The 20,642-nt window shown below is 31.8% G+C and overlaps 3 protein-coding genes across 4 annotated transcripts; all 3 read right to left on the reverse strand.

Annotated features, from left to right (window-relative positions):
* LOC109350991 (fasciclin-like arabinogalactan protein 21) lies at positions 6,069-7,577 on the reverse strand. Its single transcript, XM_019592297.1, has one exon. It carries the CDS (start codon positions 7,258-7,260, stop codon positions 6,199-6,201), a length of 1,062 nt encoding a protein of 353 aa, XP_019447842.1. The 5' UTR covers positions 7,261-7,577; the 3' UTR covers positions 6,069-6,198.
* On the reverse strand, positions 10,832-12,817 carry LOC109351125 (putative dehydration-responsive element-binding protein 2H). Its single transcript, XM_019592484.1, has 2 exons — positions 12,680-12,817; positions 10,832-11,957 (listed from the first exon to the last, which is right to left on the reverse strand). The coding sequence occupies exon 2, from the start codon at positions 11,901-11,903 to the stop codon at positions 11,340-11,342; it is 564 nt and encodes a 187-aa protein (XP_019448029.1). The 5' UTR covers positions 11,904-11,957; positions 12,680-12,817; the 3' UTR covers positions 10,832-11,339.
* Positions 12,420-17,005, reverse strand: LOC109351124 (xyloglucan endotransglucosylase/hydrolase protein 9-like). 2 transcript variants are annotated; one of them, XM_019592483.1, is made up of 5 exons: positions 16,771-17,005; positions 16,573-16,673; positions 15,688-15,881; positions 14,518-14,947; positions 12,420-12,432 (listed from the first exon to the last, which is right to left on the reverse strand). In XM_019592483.1, exons 1-4 carry the CDS (start codon positions 16,919-16,921, stop codon positions 14,527-14,529), a joined length of 867 nt encoding a protein of 288 aa, XP_019448028.1. In that variant the 5' UTR covers positions 16,922-17,005; the 3' UTR covers positions 12,420-12,432; positions 14,518-14,526. The 2 variants fall into 2 exon arrangements, with proteins under 2 accessions (XP_019448028.1, XP_019448027.1); XM_019592482.1 differs by lacking the exon at positions 12,420-12,432 and having other exon boundaries at positions 14,381-14,947.

The following is a 20,642-nucleotide window of genomic DNA, read 5'->3' on the forward strand; positions in this document are numbered from 1 at the left end:
ATGGAGGAACTAATTTGAGTTTTTTCTCTACACTAAATTCCAAATCAAAATTTACTGACGGGGATTAGACTTATATCATTTAAACTTCTTATCAACTCATAGTTAGTAAGAATTTTTTGGTATTACCAAGTGTATCATCTTACTCTTTTTAGGTAAGGAAGTAATCTATTTCAGAGTGTGTGGATGTCCCACCCAACAAGTGTCCCTTCTTGAAATGGAACCTTTGACCTTTTTGGTCATCCTGATGTTATATCACTAGATCAACATTTTGTTGATGGTAAGGATTTGATCCCATGTAAATATGTTGATCTATAGAGAAAAATCTGATTATTATTTAATTAATGCCCAGTTTTGTTATCATCTTTTACTAGTAGAAAAATCTGAGTTGCACAGACAAGAATAAACAAAAAAAAGGGTTTGTCTCATATTATATAACCTGCACTACACAGATGGATTAGATAGACTGAAAAATGTTTAATCAATATGACCTTGGTTGTGTTGTCAAACTTGATAAGAATTTGCTATATCTAGTTTTTTCGAGATGGAGATTATATGTCTTCATTCATATTTCATTTTGTGTCACGAATCAAGTAAAAAAATTATTCATTTAAAAAGAAAAATTAATATTTTCATATTATTTTGTAAAATTTGATTAGTTAAGGATACGAGAACATAAAAAAATTATAATATAATATTCTTTATAAGATATGGTAGATATGAGAATTGAAACATCACAATCATCCCTTTTAATTTTGTTTTCTTGTGTCGTGGATAGGATATTTATCCATGGAAATTCAAAATTGGCTTTCCATAAAGACTTGGATCAAGTGCTTCATGTCAACTATATACAGTGCAAAGCTCTCCTAGTAACAAAAGAATCACTTGTGCAAAAATGATTATCTTCTTATCTTTCTTACCAAATAACTTCTAAGTAGTAAAAAAAATTATTTTATGTTTTGAAATTTTTCTTTTTAGTTAAGTATCATTTTTTTCATTAGATCGAGAAATGAAATTAGAATATAAATGATGACATATGATCTCAGAAACCAATTAATCAACTATATTTGGTGGTCACAACTACTAATAGATATTAAGTAACCAAAGGCAAAGAATGTGGCCTTTCATGACATGGACCATCACATATTTTTTTTTCACATTGGTTTTATATAATGCCACCCAGCCGAATATTGCAATTAATATACAATCCAAACTAGTTATAGTGCCAGTTATACGCGTGCTTGGACATACAAAAGGAATTTCCAATATATATATATATGATTAGTTGAGAATTGACATTGAAAATGAACAAGGAATCTCAACTAACAATGCATCTTAAACAAGTAACCACTTTATTTATATAATAGAAAAACTAAAGTGAATTACAAACATGAATGTGAAACATTAACAATCTTTTTAATTTGTTTATAGTTGGCTACTTATGCCGTCCAATAACTTAATAATCAGCTCTTAAGTTCAATGCCTTAAACATATCTTCTGCTTAATCAGTTTAAAGCTCATTGGAGTGGACACATATTTTTTTTACACTGTCAACACATCATTTACTGTTGATTTGTAATACTTTTGTTTAAAAGTCAATAGTAGTTAACATATAAATTATGAAGATTTAGCAACAATGTAAAAATCACTTACATTATCGGTATATACATATTAAATCGATCAAGATATAGCTTAATAATCATATGTTATATCCATTGAAGACCTAAGAGACATTCTTGAAAGCCTTATTTGCAAGGATGTGTAATTCATGCCATGCGAACCAACACTATTTTATTATGTACCTACTATTGTGATAGGGTATAGGGGTTTAATTGTATTATTTAATTTGCAGCATGAATAAGTATATACACACAAATAGGCACTTAGGACATATCCTCCTACTTAACATCATTTCATAATAGGCATCTCTATTCATGTATAACAATCTTCCTTCCCATTTATCAACAAGTCGTTCATCTAATAGTGTAAGGTCTCGTTAGATTCTTAGGATGATGAAAAAGTCAATATTCAATTATTTGGGGTAATATTTATTGTAAATGACAACCATACACACAAAATAAATTAATTCCTTACGAAAGAATGAGGGAATATATTTGATAATACTAAAAAAGAAAATCTACCTTACCTTTACATCAAAACATAAGTCCTAAAAGAATGTCCCTACTCACTCTAGCTATGAAATCTTTTTTTGGGTGCATACTCTACCTATGAGATCTAATATATGTTTATTTAATTCAGACCTATGGGAAATTAATCCTCTAAATTTTAATGTGAACTTTGTTGATCACTTTGGTGACATTATTTTTTACCATCAATGAAAATTATTAATAAGGAAAATAAACTAGGAAAACAAATGATATTTTGTTGAAATATGGTTTGTTGAAAATCATGAGTGAGAACTTTGGGGTGTGAAATATAAAAAACATCAAAGTCCCACATAGGAGAGTTTTGAAAAAACAACTCTCAAGTCCCACATTGGAGAAACTAGGAACTTGGAAAAAATCCCAAGTTATAAATAGAAGTCTTCTCCCTTCATATTTCCTTGCTCAAAGTTGAATGCGCTTTCATTTAACTTTTTCTTTCTCCCTCATATTTTCCGTCGATGCATTTCCGGCAAACTTCTCCCTCTTTCTTTCCGTGGCACTAAGAAATGGCACAGGTAGCTATATTTTTGGAAAATTTTGAGAATTGGCTCTAGTAGCCATATTGTGGAGAGTATTGTGGATGGTGTATTCGAGATCGGTTCTTTCAGTGTAGTAAAAATTCGATAACAGAGATCTGGACTGTTTTATCCTGGGGACGGCGTGGTTGATAGTCTGCTTGCACTTTTGGGCAGTGCCACGAAACGTCTTAAAGAGAGTGATATGGTCGTGACTATTTCGTGCCATTTAGAATTGCTACAAGCTATGGTAACAACAATTTTAAGACGTTTATACTACAATGACATTCGTAGATAATATTACTGGACCAAATAGCTATGACCTGAACAAGCCATTTCGGTTTGAAGGATGAGGCTGAAAAAGATGAAAGGGATATACTGGCTATTGAAATAGCTCTTTGGAATGAAAGTGATTACTTATATAACAACTTCATTCTGAATGAGTTGTCTGATGATCTGTATGATTATTACAACTCATACAAGTGTGCCAAATTAATTTGGTATGCACTTGAGAAATAAAGAAATATGATACCGAGGAAATAGATAAAAAAATATATATATGATGTTATCACTACCTTAAGTATCAAATGACTGATAATAAATCAGTAGAGTCTCAGTCCTATGAGATACATAAAATTGCTCATGAAATTATTTCTGATGGTATGACCCTAGAGAGTTAAACTCAGAGAGCCTATGAATATATATTCATTTGGTATGATATAAACAATATTGTGTATACGCATTACGACCTTAACACAAAATGATCATTGAGTATAACGATGTTGACTTTAATGAGAGGAAATTCCTTTTAAAATTGAGGAATAGTGGGGGCACATCAACTAGTCACATATTTGTGATTAGAGATAATGAAGAAAAAAAATGAAAGGTTTGAAATAGAACCTAGAAGAAGTAAGAGATTGTTAGAGAGTATAGACCTGATTATATGGTCTATATATTGGAAGATAATCCATCAACTCTCCAAGAAGTTTTTTTTTATATTGATTTGTGGCGAGAAGCCATAAATGATGAGATGGACTATCTAGAGTCTAACAAGAAACAGACTATGTTATCTTAATCCATTATGAAAGTTGAGATGATAACATTAACAACAAATAATGATGAAACATATATTAGTTGTGTTGATTCATTGTGATAATATCGCAACTATTGCAACAAAAAAAATTGAGAACCGCTTTCATAACGGTAAGAAGCGACGAATACGTCATAAGCACACAAACCATTAGAGAATTACTCTCTACATGAGTTGTTAGAGTGGATCATGTACGCACTGAGAATAACTTAGCAGATCCTTTGACGAAAGGACTAGCTAGATAAAAAGTCAATAATACTTATAAGAGTATGTGACTATTGCCCTTAGAACGATGATCACTCATGATGGTAACTCGACCTAACTGACTAGAGATCCCAAGAAATAGGTTCAATGGATAATAACAAGTTGTGAAGTGATATGAGAATGAACATGCTATAAAATTATAAAATTATGAGCAACATGATTCCTGTAGCATATGTAAGGATGAGTTGAAACTCTTAATGAGATCTATACTCCAATTGGAGTGGAATACCTGGGCTATAGGAGTACTCTTGATAGACTCACCTATGTGAATGTGGAAGTGGGGGCTGCTTCCTATGAAATTTTGGGGCATAAATTTCTAGAGCGTTCACTATGACGGGATAGACGTGCATGGTCTTTAACGCACGGGCTTTATAGAATACACTTTTGAAAAGGTTGTGTGTGGTTTGATGCTGGAGATAGAGTTCAAGACTACATGTCACTCTAGTAGAATCTGGATCTTATTCACTATGCAAAGGTTCAAGTCGGATGACACATTTGTTTATGCATAATCTTATTGAGACCACAAATATTCTCGAAATCGTTTTTTAATTTCAAGTGAGGGATTGTTGGAACATGGTTTGTTGAAAACCATGAGTGAGAACTTTTGGGTGTGAAATATAAAAAACACCCAAGTCCCACATAGAAGAGTTTACAACTCTCAAGTCCCACATTGAAGAGTTTTGAAAAAGAAAAAAAAATAACTCTCAAGTCCCACATTGGAGAAACTAGGAACTTGGAAAAAATCTGAAGTTATAAATAGAAGCATTCTCCCTTCATATTTCATTGCCCCAAGTTGAATGCGCTTTCATTCAACTTTTTCATTTTCCCTCATATTTTCTGCCGATGCATTTCCGGCAAACTTCTCCCTCTTTCTTTCTGTGGCACTAAGAAATGGCACAGGTAACCATATTGTGTGAATTTCGAGAACTGACACTGGTAGTCAGTATTGAGGGAAAGAATTGGCACAGGTAGCCATATTATGGGCATTTTGAAAACTGACACTGGTAGTCAGTATTGTGAGAATTGGCACGGGTAGCCACATTTTGAGAAATTTTGAGAATTGGCTATGGTAGCCATATTGTGGAGGGTGTATTCGAGATCGGTTCTTTCAGTGCACTAAGAATTCGATAACAGAGATATGAGCTGTTTTATCATAGGGACGGCGTGGTTGATAATCTGCTTGCACTTTTGGGTAGTGCCACGAAACGTCTTAAAGAAAGCGACCTAGGCGTCACTCAGTCAGTAAGTATTATTTTGTACTATTTAGAATTGCTACAAGCTATGATAACAACATACTTCTATCCACAAACGTCAATAGTTAACAAACAAGAAGATAATTAAATGGGTATATCACTCATTACATATATGAAAAGTTGAAGTTATTGCAATGAGTACTAAGGATATATATTACAATAATATAAAAAGATAAATTTTATCACCTCCTCAAGATTGAATCGCGAATTCTAAAAAATGATCTTGTTCCTCACATATCAAATAGTGCATACTGTGATATACCAAAAGGACAACCACCTCTATATACTTTGCTTCTCCAACCAAGTCATATTCAAATCAATAGAGAAGTTTACCTTAGCATTATTACATAACGGAAGGAAAAACCAAATAGAGAGTAGAGACTTTATCGAACATAATAAGACTTCACACAAATGAAGAAAATGTGATTTATATCTTCTCCTCCCCACATAGAACACAATTCGGTACTTCATAGGCTTCTAAAACTCATCTTTGAGCTAGATACACCTTTGTTGGAACTCCACATTAAACATTTCATTTTTGGTGGGACATTACATCCTACAACATTTGAAAACCACTTTATCACCATTTTTATTTTCATGAGACAACACTTTATATATATATTTCGAACAGAATATTGACATTTTTTATCATGTATTTATATCCATATGTGATATCATTGTTGTGACATTTGAACACAGATTTATTTTTCTTTAGCCCAAACTTAATGGTATGAACTTGCAACACATGCACAAGTTATCAATACAAGTATCAAAGAAAGGTAAAGACTAAAGAGTATGAAACTTTATGGATTCATCATACAATGGAAGTAAAAATGAAACAAAATGTATATGTTTCTATCCTATAACGTATGTACACATATCTTCACAAACCACTTGACCTAGAATTAATAAATTCATGATGTTGCAAGTTCAGCCATCTTGAAAACTCTAGAAATTCCATGAACTACAAATTTCTCAGAAGTGAACATATCAGGCACCACAATCTCCACACCACTAATCACAATCCCTGACATGAAATCTAGAACCCCATCAATTTCAAGATTATTATCAGGCATAAGGGTCTTCAACAAAGTCCTAACCGGAAGAGAAATGAGTTCTTTGTAACTAAATCTTTGAGGCAGAATATGAATCCTCACAGTTTTATCGAGCAATGTTGAAGGGTATGACATTAAATCAAAATCAGGAGGAGCAAAGATTGTAGCAGAATTTAAACTCACCCAATCTTCTTTAATACTATCAAGAACATAATGCAATGCAATAGAAAAAGAAGTATACCCTTTTGAACTAAGCATCTTCACAACCTCCTCAAGTATTGTTACTGAAGAGTTATTGTTGTTGTTGTTATTGAAACGATGACAAGATGATGAGTGAATAAAATCCAAAACCCCTTGTGGATGCAAAGAAGAAAAGGGTGCAAGAACACCATGAATGACAACTTGATCATCAAGAAATATATCAGGGTTTGAGATCAACACGTTGTTGATCTCTATTGATCTTTTTTTCGGGTCAAGATCAACTTTGGTGATGGCTACATTCTTTCCACGAAAAAGGGTTGGTATGCAAGTTAATCGTGACATGCTTAAGAGATCTTGCATGGAAAATCTTGACGTTGAAGTATGGTATTGGAGAAGGTTTTTGAGGAGGTAAAGAGGAAGTGTGGTGTTTTTTATGGAAGAGTCTTTGATAGCAAAGAGTGTTGAGTTTTGAGGAGGAAGAAAGAAAGGTGGTGATTGTGGTGAAGAGTGTAGAAGTTGAGCCATGAATGTGAAACCAGCTTTTCTAAGAGCATTGGAAGCATTGACTGAGATGTCATGAGTTATGGAAGGTGGTGAAACTTGTTGGACTGAGTTCTTGGAAGAGGAATGTACTACTGAGGAAATTGCTATGATTCCTAGTGTTACTGAGATTGCAAAGTAGATTGCAAACCAATATGAACAACATGAATTATTAGCCATTGAAACTTTTGGAGAAAGATTGTGTCATGCAGAAGAAATGAAAAAAAAGAAGAGGTTTCTTTTGGAGGAAAAGTGATTCAGGTTCTTCTGAAGTGGAGAATGTATGCATGGGAATTAGAACCGAGATGGATATTAGGGTGAACAAAATGCATTATTTGAACACTCCTAATCAAAATATAATGAAATAGTGCATCCTCTCATAGGATTAGAATATTAGTTACATCAATTAATCTCAAATTAATGGATATTTGTATACTTAAGTATAGCTTGTAGATCTTCCAGCCAAGGGTAAGAAAACATTTTCCTTTCCAAATGATTTTTTTGTGCATTGCTAAGAATGACACTTAGTAGAAATATTATATCATGATATATTGGTATATGATCATGTTTAAATAGTGAAATATGATGATATACCATATATATATAGGCTCATTTCTCATAATCTCCCACTTTACTCCCCTTCACACTCCTCATTTTCCATTTCCATGGTAATAATCAAAAGTGAGGTAAAATATGCTACTACTTAAATTTGGCAACAACCCAATTCTCTGCCATATTAGACAATAAAACAATTCATGGCGATTCACCCCCATACTAATTATATTTGGCTTTGATTTGATTATCAAAATAACATTTTTGCTTTCACCTACAAGAAAGTGGTAGACACTTGAACAAAAAACATAACATCACTAGTTCAACTTTTTTTTATTGCTAGCTGAAAATAGGAAGTGAGGAAAACAGAACAACCCAAGATCAAAAAGAAGGAAGCAATATCCATCCATAAACTTTAGTCTCATTCTCATATTCACATTACATTATAATAGATATAAACAACATTCCAAAAGAATATTGTTACATTTTCTTATCAATGCACTTGTTCTAATGCAATTGATCATATGGGTATTCATTTACCCTATGTATCACGTAAGTTTTGTAATAATAACGTAAAAACTAACAAACCAGTACGAGTTATTTACCGCGTACTAGAATCGGTATTGTGTACATGTACAAAACAATTGAAGTAAGGTTAATTAATAAACAGTTTCCCTTTTTCTAGTAACACGAATGTAGCAAAAGACAGTAGCAAAAGTGGCAGTAACAAGACCACCTATGATAACACCTCCACCAGCCACTGATTTGTCTCTAGAATGATGTTTTCCAAACCTTCTAATATTTGGTCCCTCAGCACTTGCTACTTCCTCTTTATGAGATTCTTCCTTTGATGATGTTGAATTTGTAGAGCTAGAAGAAACTTCAGGTTGATATGCAATTTTGTTAGTCTTATGATCACTTAGCTCAACTTCTCTATGAGTCTCATACTCATATGGCAAGGCTTGAAGTATCAAAATCTGTGTAATCATAATAACAAGAATAATAAAAAAACTAACCAAAGTTGTGTTATAAAGATACATGGTTTTAGAGAAGGGTGAGTATTAAGAAAAGAAAGGTGCTAGTGATTCTGTGGTTAGATTATGGTATATAGATAGAAATAGAATGCACATGGGGTGGAGGGGTTTTATAATGAAGGGTCATGATCTTTTGTGGTAGGAAAATTGGGTGGAGGTTCATATGGTAATATTATGAGATGGGTTCCATGGATAATAAATGGGATATTACTCAATTGTTTGGTTTAGAGATTGTGAAGAGGTTGTTGGTTGCTTCCAAATTTAATCAATTCCTATATTGGAAACTTAGATTTCAAATTATATTATAATATAGTGACTTATGTGACAATAATGATTATTGTTAGAAATGAGAACAATAAATATGAATCTGATTTGAATGATTAAGTTTTAAAAATAAATATACAATTAATAGTTAATGATTATATAATTACTTTAAAAAAAACTAATGATCCAATTTGATGTTTGGGTCCTTAAATTTGTTGTCATGTTTTTTTGAATGTATTATGTTTATTTTAATATGAATATTGTTGACTATAAATAAAAAATTAAGTAGGCTTTATTCAATTTGATGCAAGCTAGATGGGTTGCTTGAGCTTTTCTATGATAGAGTCCACCTCTTTCGGGGTTGCAATAAGTGAGAATTTTGAAACTATTTAACCAAATTCCTTAAGAAATCTAAATCCTTTATATGGCAAAGGAAAAATGAATGGAAAGGGAAAGAAAAAGAAAGGAGAAGAAGATGGAGAAAAAGTCCATGGAGAATTGAGATTCCAATTGGATAGACAATAGCATTTTATAACACATCGACCCATAAAAACATGGTTCCATAAATACATGTTGACCCAGAGAACCTAAATCTTAGTTCATTCATACCGACAAAGGGTTAGTTTGGGAGTTGGATTTTGAAGGGGAAAGAAGGAGAATGGAAGGCTTAGAAGCGACTCTCAAGCCTTCATTTCCCTTCATTCCCCTCCAAAATCCAACTCCCAAACTAACCCTAAAAAACGTAAATTATACTCTTAATTTAATCAGTAACTATAATGTCCACACATATACATAACAACGGTTCAAATTATTATTTCTTAAAAGTGCTCTATATGTTTGTTTGTATTAAAATGCTACATATGCTGATAAATAGGAGTGTTAGATTAGATTGAATGACACGTGGTCTAGTGATGTAAGGTCTCACTAGATCCCTAGGATGACCAAGAAGTCAATGTTCGATTCCTGATGACACTTGTTGGGGGAACAGTCACAAACCCCCAAAAGAGATTAGTTCCTTGCAATAAAATAAGAAGATACCTTTGGTAGTAAATGTGGAAGTTAATTATCCATATGAAATGGCAACATCTATGTCAAACTACAAAACAGTTGGCAATGTATATATGTAGCTGGAGATTAGCAGATGGATGGTCAATCAATGCATTGATCTCCTATCACTTTCATGCATAGTGAATAGAGAATAGAGATCATACATTTCTAACTATTGGGCATAGCTAACTATTGGACCATTCTAGCTCTGGATCTTTTAATCATCATGCCAATTGGCATAACTACTCATTAATCATTGGCGTAAATCATCCCCACTTAGTACCGAAGGGGTCAACATGTATTGTACCAAAAGAGTGTGTTACTTCATGCGTCACTTCATTTGATTGGTTGGAGAACATATACTTAAGTTAAAAATTTAATAATTAAGTATTTTTTTGGTCAATCAGTGAAAGTAACACATGGAGTAACAAACTTTTTGAGATAGAAGATGTACTCCTGTATGTGATATAAGGTATACGAAATTTGATACACTGTACATAGGCTAAAAGGGGAGCACATCAAAGAGATTGGAGACACTCTTGAAAACTAATTTTGTCAGGTAATATATAGATTAATGTCAATCCAATATGACAGACAATTTTGAGATGAATCTGTTGGAAAGCTTGGAATCCAAAATAACATGAATATTGTACTTTCTTTCTAAGAATCAAGGAGATTCATTACATGCTATTCAACAAACAACCCTTCCATATAGATTTATTATATGTCACTTTCTTACCGTTAGGAGGATTTAGTATGATGATATATCATTTTCCTTAAGAGAATCTTGAAAAAGATTTGTTATGAGAGTATTTAAAATAAAAGAAACCACATGGGCACTCAGTGGTCTAATATAACTTTAGCAGGACAAATCACACAACATTATGCAGAGTTAAGTAGAGACATCAAAACAAGAAAAGTTGTCATCTTTCATAACCAATAGATATATTTCACTTCCTACAAGTTAGACAAAGTCACTATTTCAGTCCTAATTTGTATGCAAATGTCAAATTAGTCCTTGATTATAATACATTATATACTAGTCTCTGAAATTATGATTCATCAGTCAAGTAGATCCCTAGATTCAGGGAAAAATATGATTGAAGCTTAAAATTTCAGAGACTAAGATGATAACTTTGTGAAATCAAGAACTAATACAACAGGTGCTTGCAAATTATTACAACTTACATGGATATGCAGTGATCATTAGGCCAAATGGACAAAAACCAGATGAACACTTTTCAACCAAGATCATTTTAGTTTTACAAAAGCTAAACACCAGGACCATCCTAAGCTAATCATTAACAAGTACAAAGGCTAAAAGTTCTAGCCGTACCTAAACCAGATAATGCAAAATGTAGATCACGAGGATGACGGAGGAGAAGAACTAGACCCTGATTCACCTTCTCCATTATCATGTTTTATAGTTAAGGATAAGGAAATGTGTTCCATATCAATATCCTCTTCTGTGTTTGGTGATACCGCAGACTCGGTGTTTGCTAAGACTGCCATCGAGGAACCTGAACGATTTTCGCCAAGAGAATCATTTGGAAATTCTTCAGAGAAACTAGAAACGGAAACATTGGGAAAGTTGAGACGAGCGCAAGAGCCATACATTGCCCTTGCTGCTTCATCATAAGCAAGAGCAGCACCAGTGGCACTAGGAAAAGTACCTAACCAAAGCCTATTCCCTCTGTTTGGCTCCCGGATTTCAGCAACCCATTTTCCCCAAGTCCTTTGCCTAACACCTCTATAGTTACATCGCAAATTCTCCGGTCCCCCTTTACCTTTCATACACCCCTTCCTTGATCCCTTAGCAGGAACTTTTCGAATCGGCTTATCACCATCGTTGTTGGAATCAAGCTGGGCATTATATTCTTTCCACTTTGCCAGTATTTTGGCCAGGGACTTAGATCCATCTCGCATATTCTGGGCTTTCCCTAACAACACACCCCGTTAATGCAACACTTTAGCAAACACCTGCAATAGAAACAACACAACTCATGTTCATATGTAATGTAATAATTTCAAAAGGGGACTATTAACCCAACCCAAAATTACTAATCTAGCTATGATAGGAGTGAGACACAGAACTTAGAAACCCTATTGATATTTGGTAAATGGTCTTAGTTAAGAGCTTATAAACTAAAATGTGATAATCCTATAGCTTATAAGGTATGAGTTTATGTCATGTAACACCTATTAGCTAATCTTAACAAACAGTTATAATTCAATAATCTAGATTCTAGATTTTTTTATACTACCCAGATATCCCCTCGCCTTTTTAGGTAAGGAACTAATATCTTTCCGGGTTCGTGTTTGCCATTTCCAATAAATGTGTCGCTCCCAATAATCGAACCCTTCACTTTTTTGTCTTTCTGGGGATCTGGTGGAGCCTTACACCACTAGACCAACACCTTGTTGGTAGATTCTATATTAAAATGTTAATGAATTTCTCATAACAATGTCTACATTAAGATGTATAAGCACAATATTAAGAACTTAAAAGCAAATAGTAATGCAAATGCATCGAACAATGGAGTCATAAAGGATTCTATTGTTCTATGGATAGAATACACAGTTGGGTTGTTCAGCTTCAATTCTATGTGACAATCATTTGATTCAATACAACATAAACAAAATAATTATACAAATAATTGAAGTGAAAATTAAAAATAAAACATAGAAGGGAAGAGAAAAACCTAAATTTGGAAAATGAAGAGAGAAAAATGAGAGTGAAAGTCACATTGGTAGGTTCAGAGAGAGCGGTGCATTTTCCATCACACCGACAATAATATTAGGGTTCACACCTGCATTCGTTTTTGCCAAATGGAATGTTTTTTTTTTAATATTAATTTTTTATAAGGTCATAATCTAACAATGGATTTCATATTCTCATAATCTTATCCTTATTTATTATTTATTATGTAGATGTAAATATTTATAAATACACAATTTAACATCAAGTACTTTTTTTTTTGTTAAAGATTCAATTATTGAATATGAATGATAGATAATATATTGATAGTCTATAAAACTCTTGTATTATCAGTACATATATTTAGATTTATTCACTAATTCAAATCATCATTAGAATTAATAAATTCTAATAATTATGAGGAGAAGTAAGTTTAAAAACATCTTCTCATTAGATTTTTTTTCATTTATATTACTTAATCTATTTAATTTTTTCATTTATGCAAATAAGTTTTTAAATCTTTATATTGTAGATATATGTGAATTCGTATGTCAAACTATTCAAATCCCTTTCATTTATATAGCAATAAATTTTGATTAAGGTTAAAATCCATTATTAAGTTAATGCCTTTAAATAAATAAATAAACGACTTATATATTTAGCTCAGTTGTAAATTTCCCTATAGTTGGAACTCCTTCTCCTTTGATTTTTTTGGTGCAGTTCCTTTATTTTGATAATAATGTTTAAAAACGTACATATTATGAACTTACAAATACACACATAAAACTGATATTTGATTAGTTAACAGCTGAAAAAACTTTATCCTAATTTCTTCTATTGATAATGCTTATTAAAACTTGAAATTATAAACAATGAGTAGACGAATCCAAATTTAATATGGACATTTTTGTATTGGATCCATCCCACTATTTTTCAAGTTATATTGTTGGAACTGTTGCATAAAAAAAGCCCACATATAAAAACTTGTTTGCAATATTATCTATCTAGGATAATCTTATGTCTAGTGTTTGGTGGATACCATGTAATAATGATAATATGAAATGGTGGTGGAATATTATACTAGTTTAAAAAGATACCAATTGTGCCTCAATTGCAACATAAGGTTAAAAAGATGATGTTTACATGTTTAGAGAAATATTATACTAGTTTTTAAGACTAACTTTCTTATGTATTCCCTAAACTTAGGTTAATGAAATTTTCATATCTATCCATATATATTTAGCAAATTTCAGTTCCGTATGGTTGCTTATTACCAATCAAAGTTTAAATATGAGTGCCCCACGATGCACAGGTCCTTCATCTTCTCAATTATTTGTTATCCCCACACACAACACAACTCTATCTCTATAATAATAATAAAAACATTTTAATCTCTTTGGTCCCGAAGGCAACCCGTGACCTTTGTGGTCCCAAAAATCACATAGATTATTTGTGTTAAACAGTGTCCCATTCCTTATCCTAAGTCAATAATTAAATTGTGACATAAAATGAGATATCAATGAGAACAAAAATAACACATATTTCTCACTCATGTTAAATTAACTAACCCAAGATTTCACTTGTTTATGGTGTTTTTTTTAATAATAAGAAAAGGACTAGAAAAATAATTAAAGAATTAACATCATATTGCAACCAAATTAAAGACATGAAATATGAAGAGACAAGAGACAAGGAAATTAAAGAATTAACATTATGCTATGGCAAATTATATTACAACGTGAAACATGAAGGACATGTTAAACATCACCCAATTCCATTACTCTCCGACATTAATATGATTATAAATCATTTCAAGACATCTTCAACCGCAATTTAAAACACTATTCTTCACTAGTGACGATGATGGGCACACTCAGCCGGTGTCACCGGGAACCTAGTAGAGTCAAAGCAATAGTCATAGACCATATGGTTAGCCCTAACCCACATAAGTTGATGACTTTGGTGAAAGTTGAGCTCAGACAAAGTAGGTTCATCCCACCAATACTTCTTATCCTCACTACTTGTACACTTCTTAGCATTATCCACTGCTTCAACTGGCACAGGGCATTCACATGCATTGATTTCAAAGTCCTTGAATGTAGCTATGAATGGTGCATGGCTCCAATCTGTTTTCACACGACCACCTTGTGTGGCCCAATCATCAGCATTCCATATTGAACTATATACACCCATGGCTTGGTCTTTTGGGAAAGGAATGCCTTTGTGTTCCAAATTTGTGTGTACTCTTATTGGTGTCTCATCAACCAAGAATCTGAATATTGTAACAACATACCATAGAATATAAGAATTTGAAACTTTGTATTAAAAAAACTCTAGCTAGTACCAATATTAAAAATATACATAAATTTTTTGATGTGCATGGTATTTTTTTTTTTAGTAACAAGGGTATCCTCAACTTTTTGGGTGAGGAACTAATCCCTTTCGGAGTTCATAACTATCCCTCTCAATAAGTGTTGCCCCAAGGAATCAAACCACTAGAACAACGCCTTATTGGTACGTGAATGATATATGCATTGGTGATAATAAGTCCAAAAACAGTTGGCAGGAACAAGGGAAATTATATTATGGACCCATGTCATTGTTTGTACAATTAGTTTTGGAGTATATTAAAGAAATTATTGTTGCGTGACCCAAAGGGGACATAGTGATACCATGCATATGATGGCTCAACCACCACCACTGAAAAAAATTAAAAAGCATGAACTTTCTTGTTTTCTTCACAGCTTTTCAGGTCCATTGGGAAATATTCCATTTTATATTTTCAAAGGAATATAATGTGTACGATTAGATTGCTCAACTAAATCCATATTCACTAATTGTAATTAACTCAAATAGTACTATCAAACATGCAAAGTAATCAATCAAATATAGATTTAATATATTAAAAACTTTACTTCACTTGTTAGCACATTGATTATTTGTTAAAGACAATATATGAGTAGCATTATTAGACATATATTTTAACAAGGGGTAATAATACTAGGTTCTTACACAACTTGGCGCTGGTTCCAAAAGATAGAGTAGTTGTGGAAATCCTTGGTGGGGTCGAACCAAAGGTTGAGTCTTTGTTCTCTATTACCCAATCCATTCACAAAAACATTAGTTTGGACTGAGTAAGGTTCTCCAGTAGTGTTGCCCAAAAACTCAAAATCAAATTCGTTGTGGTTTGGCCCCTCTGATGACATCTACATCAATAATTTCATTACCCAAATGTCAGAATCATTCAAGTTACCATCAAATATTAGCATAGACTATACTATAGTTACTCATCAATGACCATATAATAACGGGAAAGGGACTTCCATTGCAATAATATAGAAAATAATGTTTGGTTGATATGGACAAAATTCATAAATGCATAGATCAGTTAAGTGTATGGCTTAATTCACACGAGTAGGTAGCTAGAAATAATAGCTAGAAATAACACTAGTCAATTCATGCAATCTAATGCTCTAGATTCTAGTAGTAGTGTTTTCTCGAATCAAAGTTTGAGTTGTTTGCACTTATAAAAGGTATAATATTTCATTAAGCTGAATCTTATGTGAACAACTTAATAAGGGCCTAGACAAATTACGTGCTTAGATGAGTAATAACTAGTGAGTAGTAATCTCCTTATGTTAAAATCATGAACAAATTTAACTCAAAAAAATTGTTATTTTCGCACGTGCATTAATCACTTTTTTATATTATCAATAGTATTACTCATCTAAGCAACTAATTCTCAAGATGAGTGGTTGCTTTCCCAATATATCGCATACAAGAATCAAAATTTTAATCTTGATGTCTTTTTAGTTTCTGGCGGAACTTTACACCACTAGAATAACGAGTTGTTACTGTAGTAAATAAGCAATTAAAAAGTGTGAAAATTTCACTTACATATACAGCAGTAACGGTTCCAGCAGAATCACCTTCTACAAGCTTAAGCTGAATGCTCACTTTCCCAAACATATACTTGCTTTTGGATCCAAAACCAGCACCTACAACACCCAAAATATGTTACAACATTGTTAGTATAAATAACACACAACAAAACATTATAGTAATATATAACATATAGAAGCAAAAAAAAGTTACCAGAATAATTATCAAGTTTAAGTTTGAGGAGTTCTCCTTCATGGATGAAATGATCATTAGCCCAACTAGGTTGAAAAAGTTCATCAAACTTGGCAGAAGAAGCCAAACCCAACAATATAAGACCCACAAAAAAACCAAACATCATAGCCATTGGTAACAAAACACTGAGAGAAAGAGTGAAGTGAAGGTTCTACTCTGAAAATGGTTTCTATATGTGTGTGTTCACTTGTTATTGTTGTGTTTTATTTATAGCTCCATTGTAATCACGTGACTGAGTTGCACCATGTAATGGAAGTGGTTGCATGTCACGTGACACTCACGTTCTCAAATTCCAAGGAATGAAGAAAAGAATGATGCTGGGTGTTGACCAATAAGGTGGTGCCATGTAGATAGATACAGCTGTTGGTCTTTCATGTACAGTTGTCACTGTCTGTATGAAATTCAAAAATCTCCAGCTTTTTATAGAACCGTTGGACCATTTCGGAGTGTGTGACTGCTCCTTCAATAAATATTGCTTTTTAAGAATCGAATCCGTATCAATTATGTGAAATCATATATCACTATATTAATATCTTCATCCGTTACGTGACTCAATTTTGGTTGAATTATTTGTATATTCTCATATTGTTATAATTTATGTCTCGTTATTTAATCAATTAAGTCAATTTTATAGGAAGTTATTTTTGAAACTTTTAACTCATTTGTTAAGTTAAGATTTTTTATGAAGTAACGAATTTGATGTTACTGAATCAAGTAAACTGAAAAATAGATTCGATCACCTAACACTATACGAGTAAACCAAACTTAGGGTCTAAGAATGGAATTGTACATTACATTCCTTAACAATTCCCTTCTTATTTAATTCATTCATTATCATGTGATAACGTAAGAGAATATATTTTTTAATGGGTACAAGTAGATATAAGAGTACCAAAACAAAGTAATATTATGTATATATTCTCAATGAAAAATACCATTTCTCAAAATAACATTATTTTTTAAATGACTTATATAGAAATGAAAATCACACATTTAAAAAATCCTAACAAATTTCTTATTTAGAGGAACACTTATGTATTTCTAAAGTCGTTAAGGGTTAAGGGTTTGTTAGTCCGCAGGATGACCAAAATATCAATAATTCAAGTAATAAGAATGACATTTGTTAAAAGCGACAAACACACACTTCGAAAGTGATTAATTTCTTCCCAAAAAATGGTTAATAAATACCATTGATGGTACAAAAAAGTGGTTAGTAGTAGATATATGATATCTTTAATTAGCACAAAGATTACTAAAAAGTACTAACAAATATAATGTTTAAATATAAACCTAATATTCTCTATGTCTCTATTTTACACTTATGGGTGGCATTTCCAGCTGGATAGTGCAAAGCACAATTATGCAAAAGGGACCAAGATTCTCTTACTACATACTTTTACTCTATATTTTTATGCCTCGAGATTTGGCCAATTCCTCATCGGGACTATACATAATGGAGATAATTCAAATGCAAATTGTTTAAAACTAAATTGTTTATGAATGTTTCTCTAGGGCCACTCAAATGTAATCATTTTCCAAAAAATCCTGTTATTGTGTTTGATAGATAAATTTTTTATTATGTTCTCATTTCCAAGATAATAAACAAAATGTTCTTACCTATTTTATGAATAATATTAAAAAATGTTAAGAATATATAATATTATTATTAAAAATCATATATGATCCAATAGTATAGCCACAATTCCATAATTTATTTATTAATAATTGTTTACAAATACTATAAATTACTTTCTTGAAAGATTTAATTTATATAATAACAAAGTGTTAGTCTAGTAATTTAATGTTTCACTAGATCCAAGATTGAATGTTCAATTCCTAAATATGACACTTATTAGAAGGACAACCATAAATTCTGAAAAAGAGTTCTTGACTGAAAAAGTGACATGATATAATACAAAAAAATAAAAAAGATTTAAATGAGATATCTACTATTTTCATTAAGGATTAATTTCCAGGAATTGCCAACTGGAGCTGCCAAATGTGATCAGCTTTTAATGGATAATGATTTTCAATCAATCAATTTAGAGTACTTTATGTTAACTAAAGTGTTGTTACTATCGACCTATCATCAGCCCAACAATTTAATTCTATATAAATATTCCCACATATTTTGTTTTACAATTTATTCCTATTTATGGATAATAGTAAGTTATAACTTTACCAATTGCATAAAAAATAGTAACTTCACTTGTAAAATATCTAGAAAAAGTTTCTTACAATATAATGCAGTTTAAAAAAGTAGCAAAAGAAAATCTGCAAGAAAGTACAAGTCCATGAGATATTTTATGCGATGCTATCATGGTACCGACTTAGCCCTATTTATTTATTTTCTTCAACTAAGCTCTTATAACAAGTTAAGAAAAATATTTCTCCATTCAGTAACTAAAAATTTAACCCATCTTAATAAATATGAATACGTGAAGATATTTTAATCAAAATACATTAATTTATATTGATAATCAATACATCTAATAATTATATTGCTAAAGTGATGATGATTAATGGAAGACCGAATAACTTTGAAGTAGTGATTCATAAAGTTTTACTTTCCAAGTCTGAGTTGGATTGAAGCCTCATAGCTAGAAGTAGTGAAGTACATAAACTCACATTCAATTGCATTGATGGTTTCTTGTAGTAAATAGTTGTTAAGAAATTGTGGAAGGTGTGAAAATGTAAAGAGAATAATGTATCTCATCATATTAGGAGATAATTTATCTCCTCTAGCCAGTAAATATGTAACACGTATGTTATTTGATTTATTTTTAAAAATATTTTTATAGAAAATGATGAAACATGATACATGTTATGATTTTACTAGCAGAATGGGATAACTTATTTCCTTATACCAAAATTATTTCATTCTAAAATGTAAATAGATATTGAATTATGATTATGACTATGATGTAATGTCACTAAGGAAGTAAGTATGGGTAGGGAGTGAATGCTATCTACAATTTCAGACCCATCTTTATAGTCTTCCTCCTTCCTAGTAAAAGTTGCCAGCTACAATATTTACTACTTACTAGTACTAGTATTTTATTGTTAGGGTTATTATATCTAGTATGAGACTAAAAATTAGTATATGACAAAACTCAAAATATGTAAATTTCATACAAATCATTTACCTAGATGTTACAACTTAAACACATGAAGTTAGCTCAACGTAAAAAATTATTTTATTAAGTGGAAAAGTCTCATGACTTAAGTATTACATTTAGTTTACTATTATTACTCATTGTAAGACTCTTAACATTATTGTCTCCATTAATGGTCGACGTCTATGACGACTTTCACTCTACCAATGCTGACCCAATGTTAGTGTTTTCTCCTTGAGTGTTTCACTCACTTATCAGTATTTAGAAATATACTTTAATCCAGCTTATAAATAGTCTTTACCTGTGACACAACTCTCAATGAAAAACACTAATTATTAAAAATTAGATCTATGAAAAAAACTCAACTCAAAAAACTAATTTATTATTTGAAAGAACTAATTACTTAAATATTATATTGAGTTTGGTATACTATCCCACTCGGAGTCTTCCGACTAGTTTTTAAATTAATGAACCTTGAATAATAGGGGGAAGATTTAAGGGCACGTGAGTGTTGTGTTGTTATGTGGTGGAATTTGGTCCCTGATCGCACTCACAGTCACGGACACCAATGGAATATTAATGGAAATGAGAAACAAGTGGTCACCCAATATTATTGTCTTTTTCTTTCTGAACAAATAAAACTCTTATCAACATTACCATCAACTATGGATAAGGTCTTCTATATACCAATGAGTTATCTTACTATTTATAATGTCG

The sequence above is a fragment of the Lupinus angustifolius genome, chromosome LG06 (genome assembly GCF_001865875.1).
Source record: "Lupinus angustifolius cultivar Tanjil chromosome LG06, LupAngTanjil_v1.0, whole genome shotgun sequence".
NCBI classification, from domain to species: domain Eukaryota; kingdom Viridiplantae; phylum Streptophyta; class Magnoliopsida; order Fabales; family Fabaceae; genus Lupinus; species Lupinus angustifolius.

Coding starts and splice junctions, on each gene's coding strand:
- LOC109351125 (XM_019592484.1), bottom strand. CDS start 11,903: ATGCGAGATGGATCTAAGTCCCTGGCCAAAATACTGGCAAAGTGGAAA.
- LOC109350991 (XM_019592297.1), bottom strand. CDS start 7,260: ATGGCTAATAATTCATGTTGTTCATATTGGTTTGCAATCTACTTTGCA.
- LOC109351124 (XM_019592483.1), bottom strand. CDS start 16,921: ATGGCTATGATGTTTGGTTTTTTTGTGGGTCTTATATTGTTGGGTTTG. Junction 16,674..16,770: donor TAAACTTGATAATTATTCTG/GTAACTTTTTTT, acceptor TGGGTGTTGTAG/GTGCTGGTTTTGGATCCAAA. Junction 15,882..16,572: donor GAACCGTTACTGCTGTATAT/GTAAGTGAAATT, acceptor TTATTGATGTAG/ATGTCATCAGAGGGGCCAAA.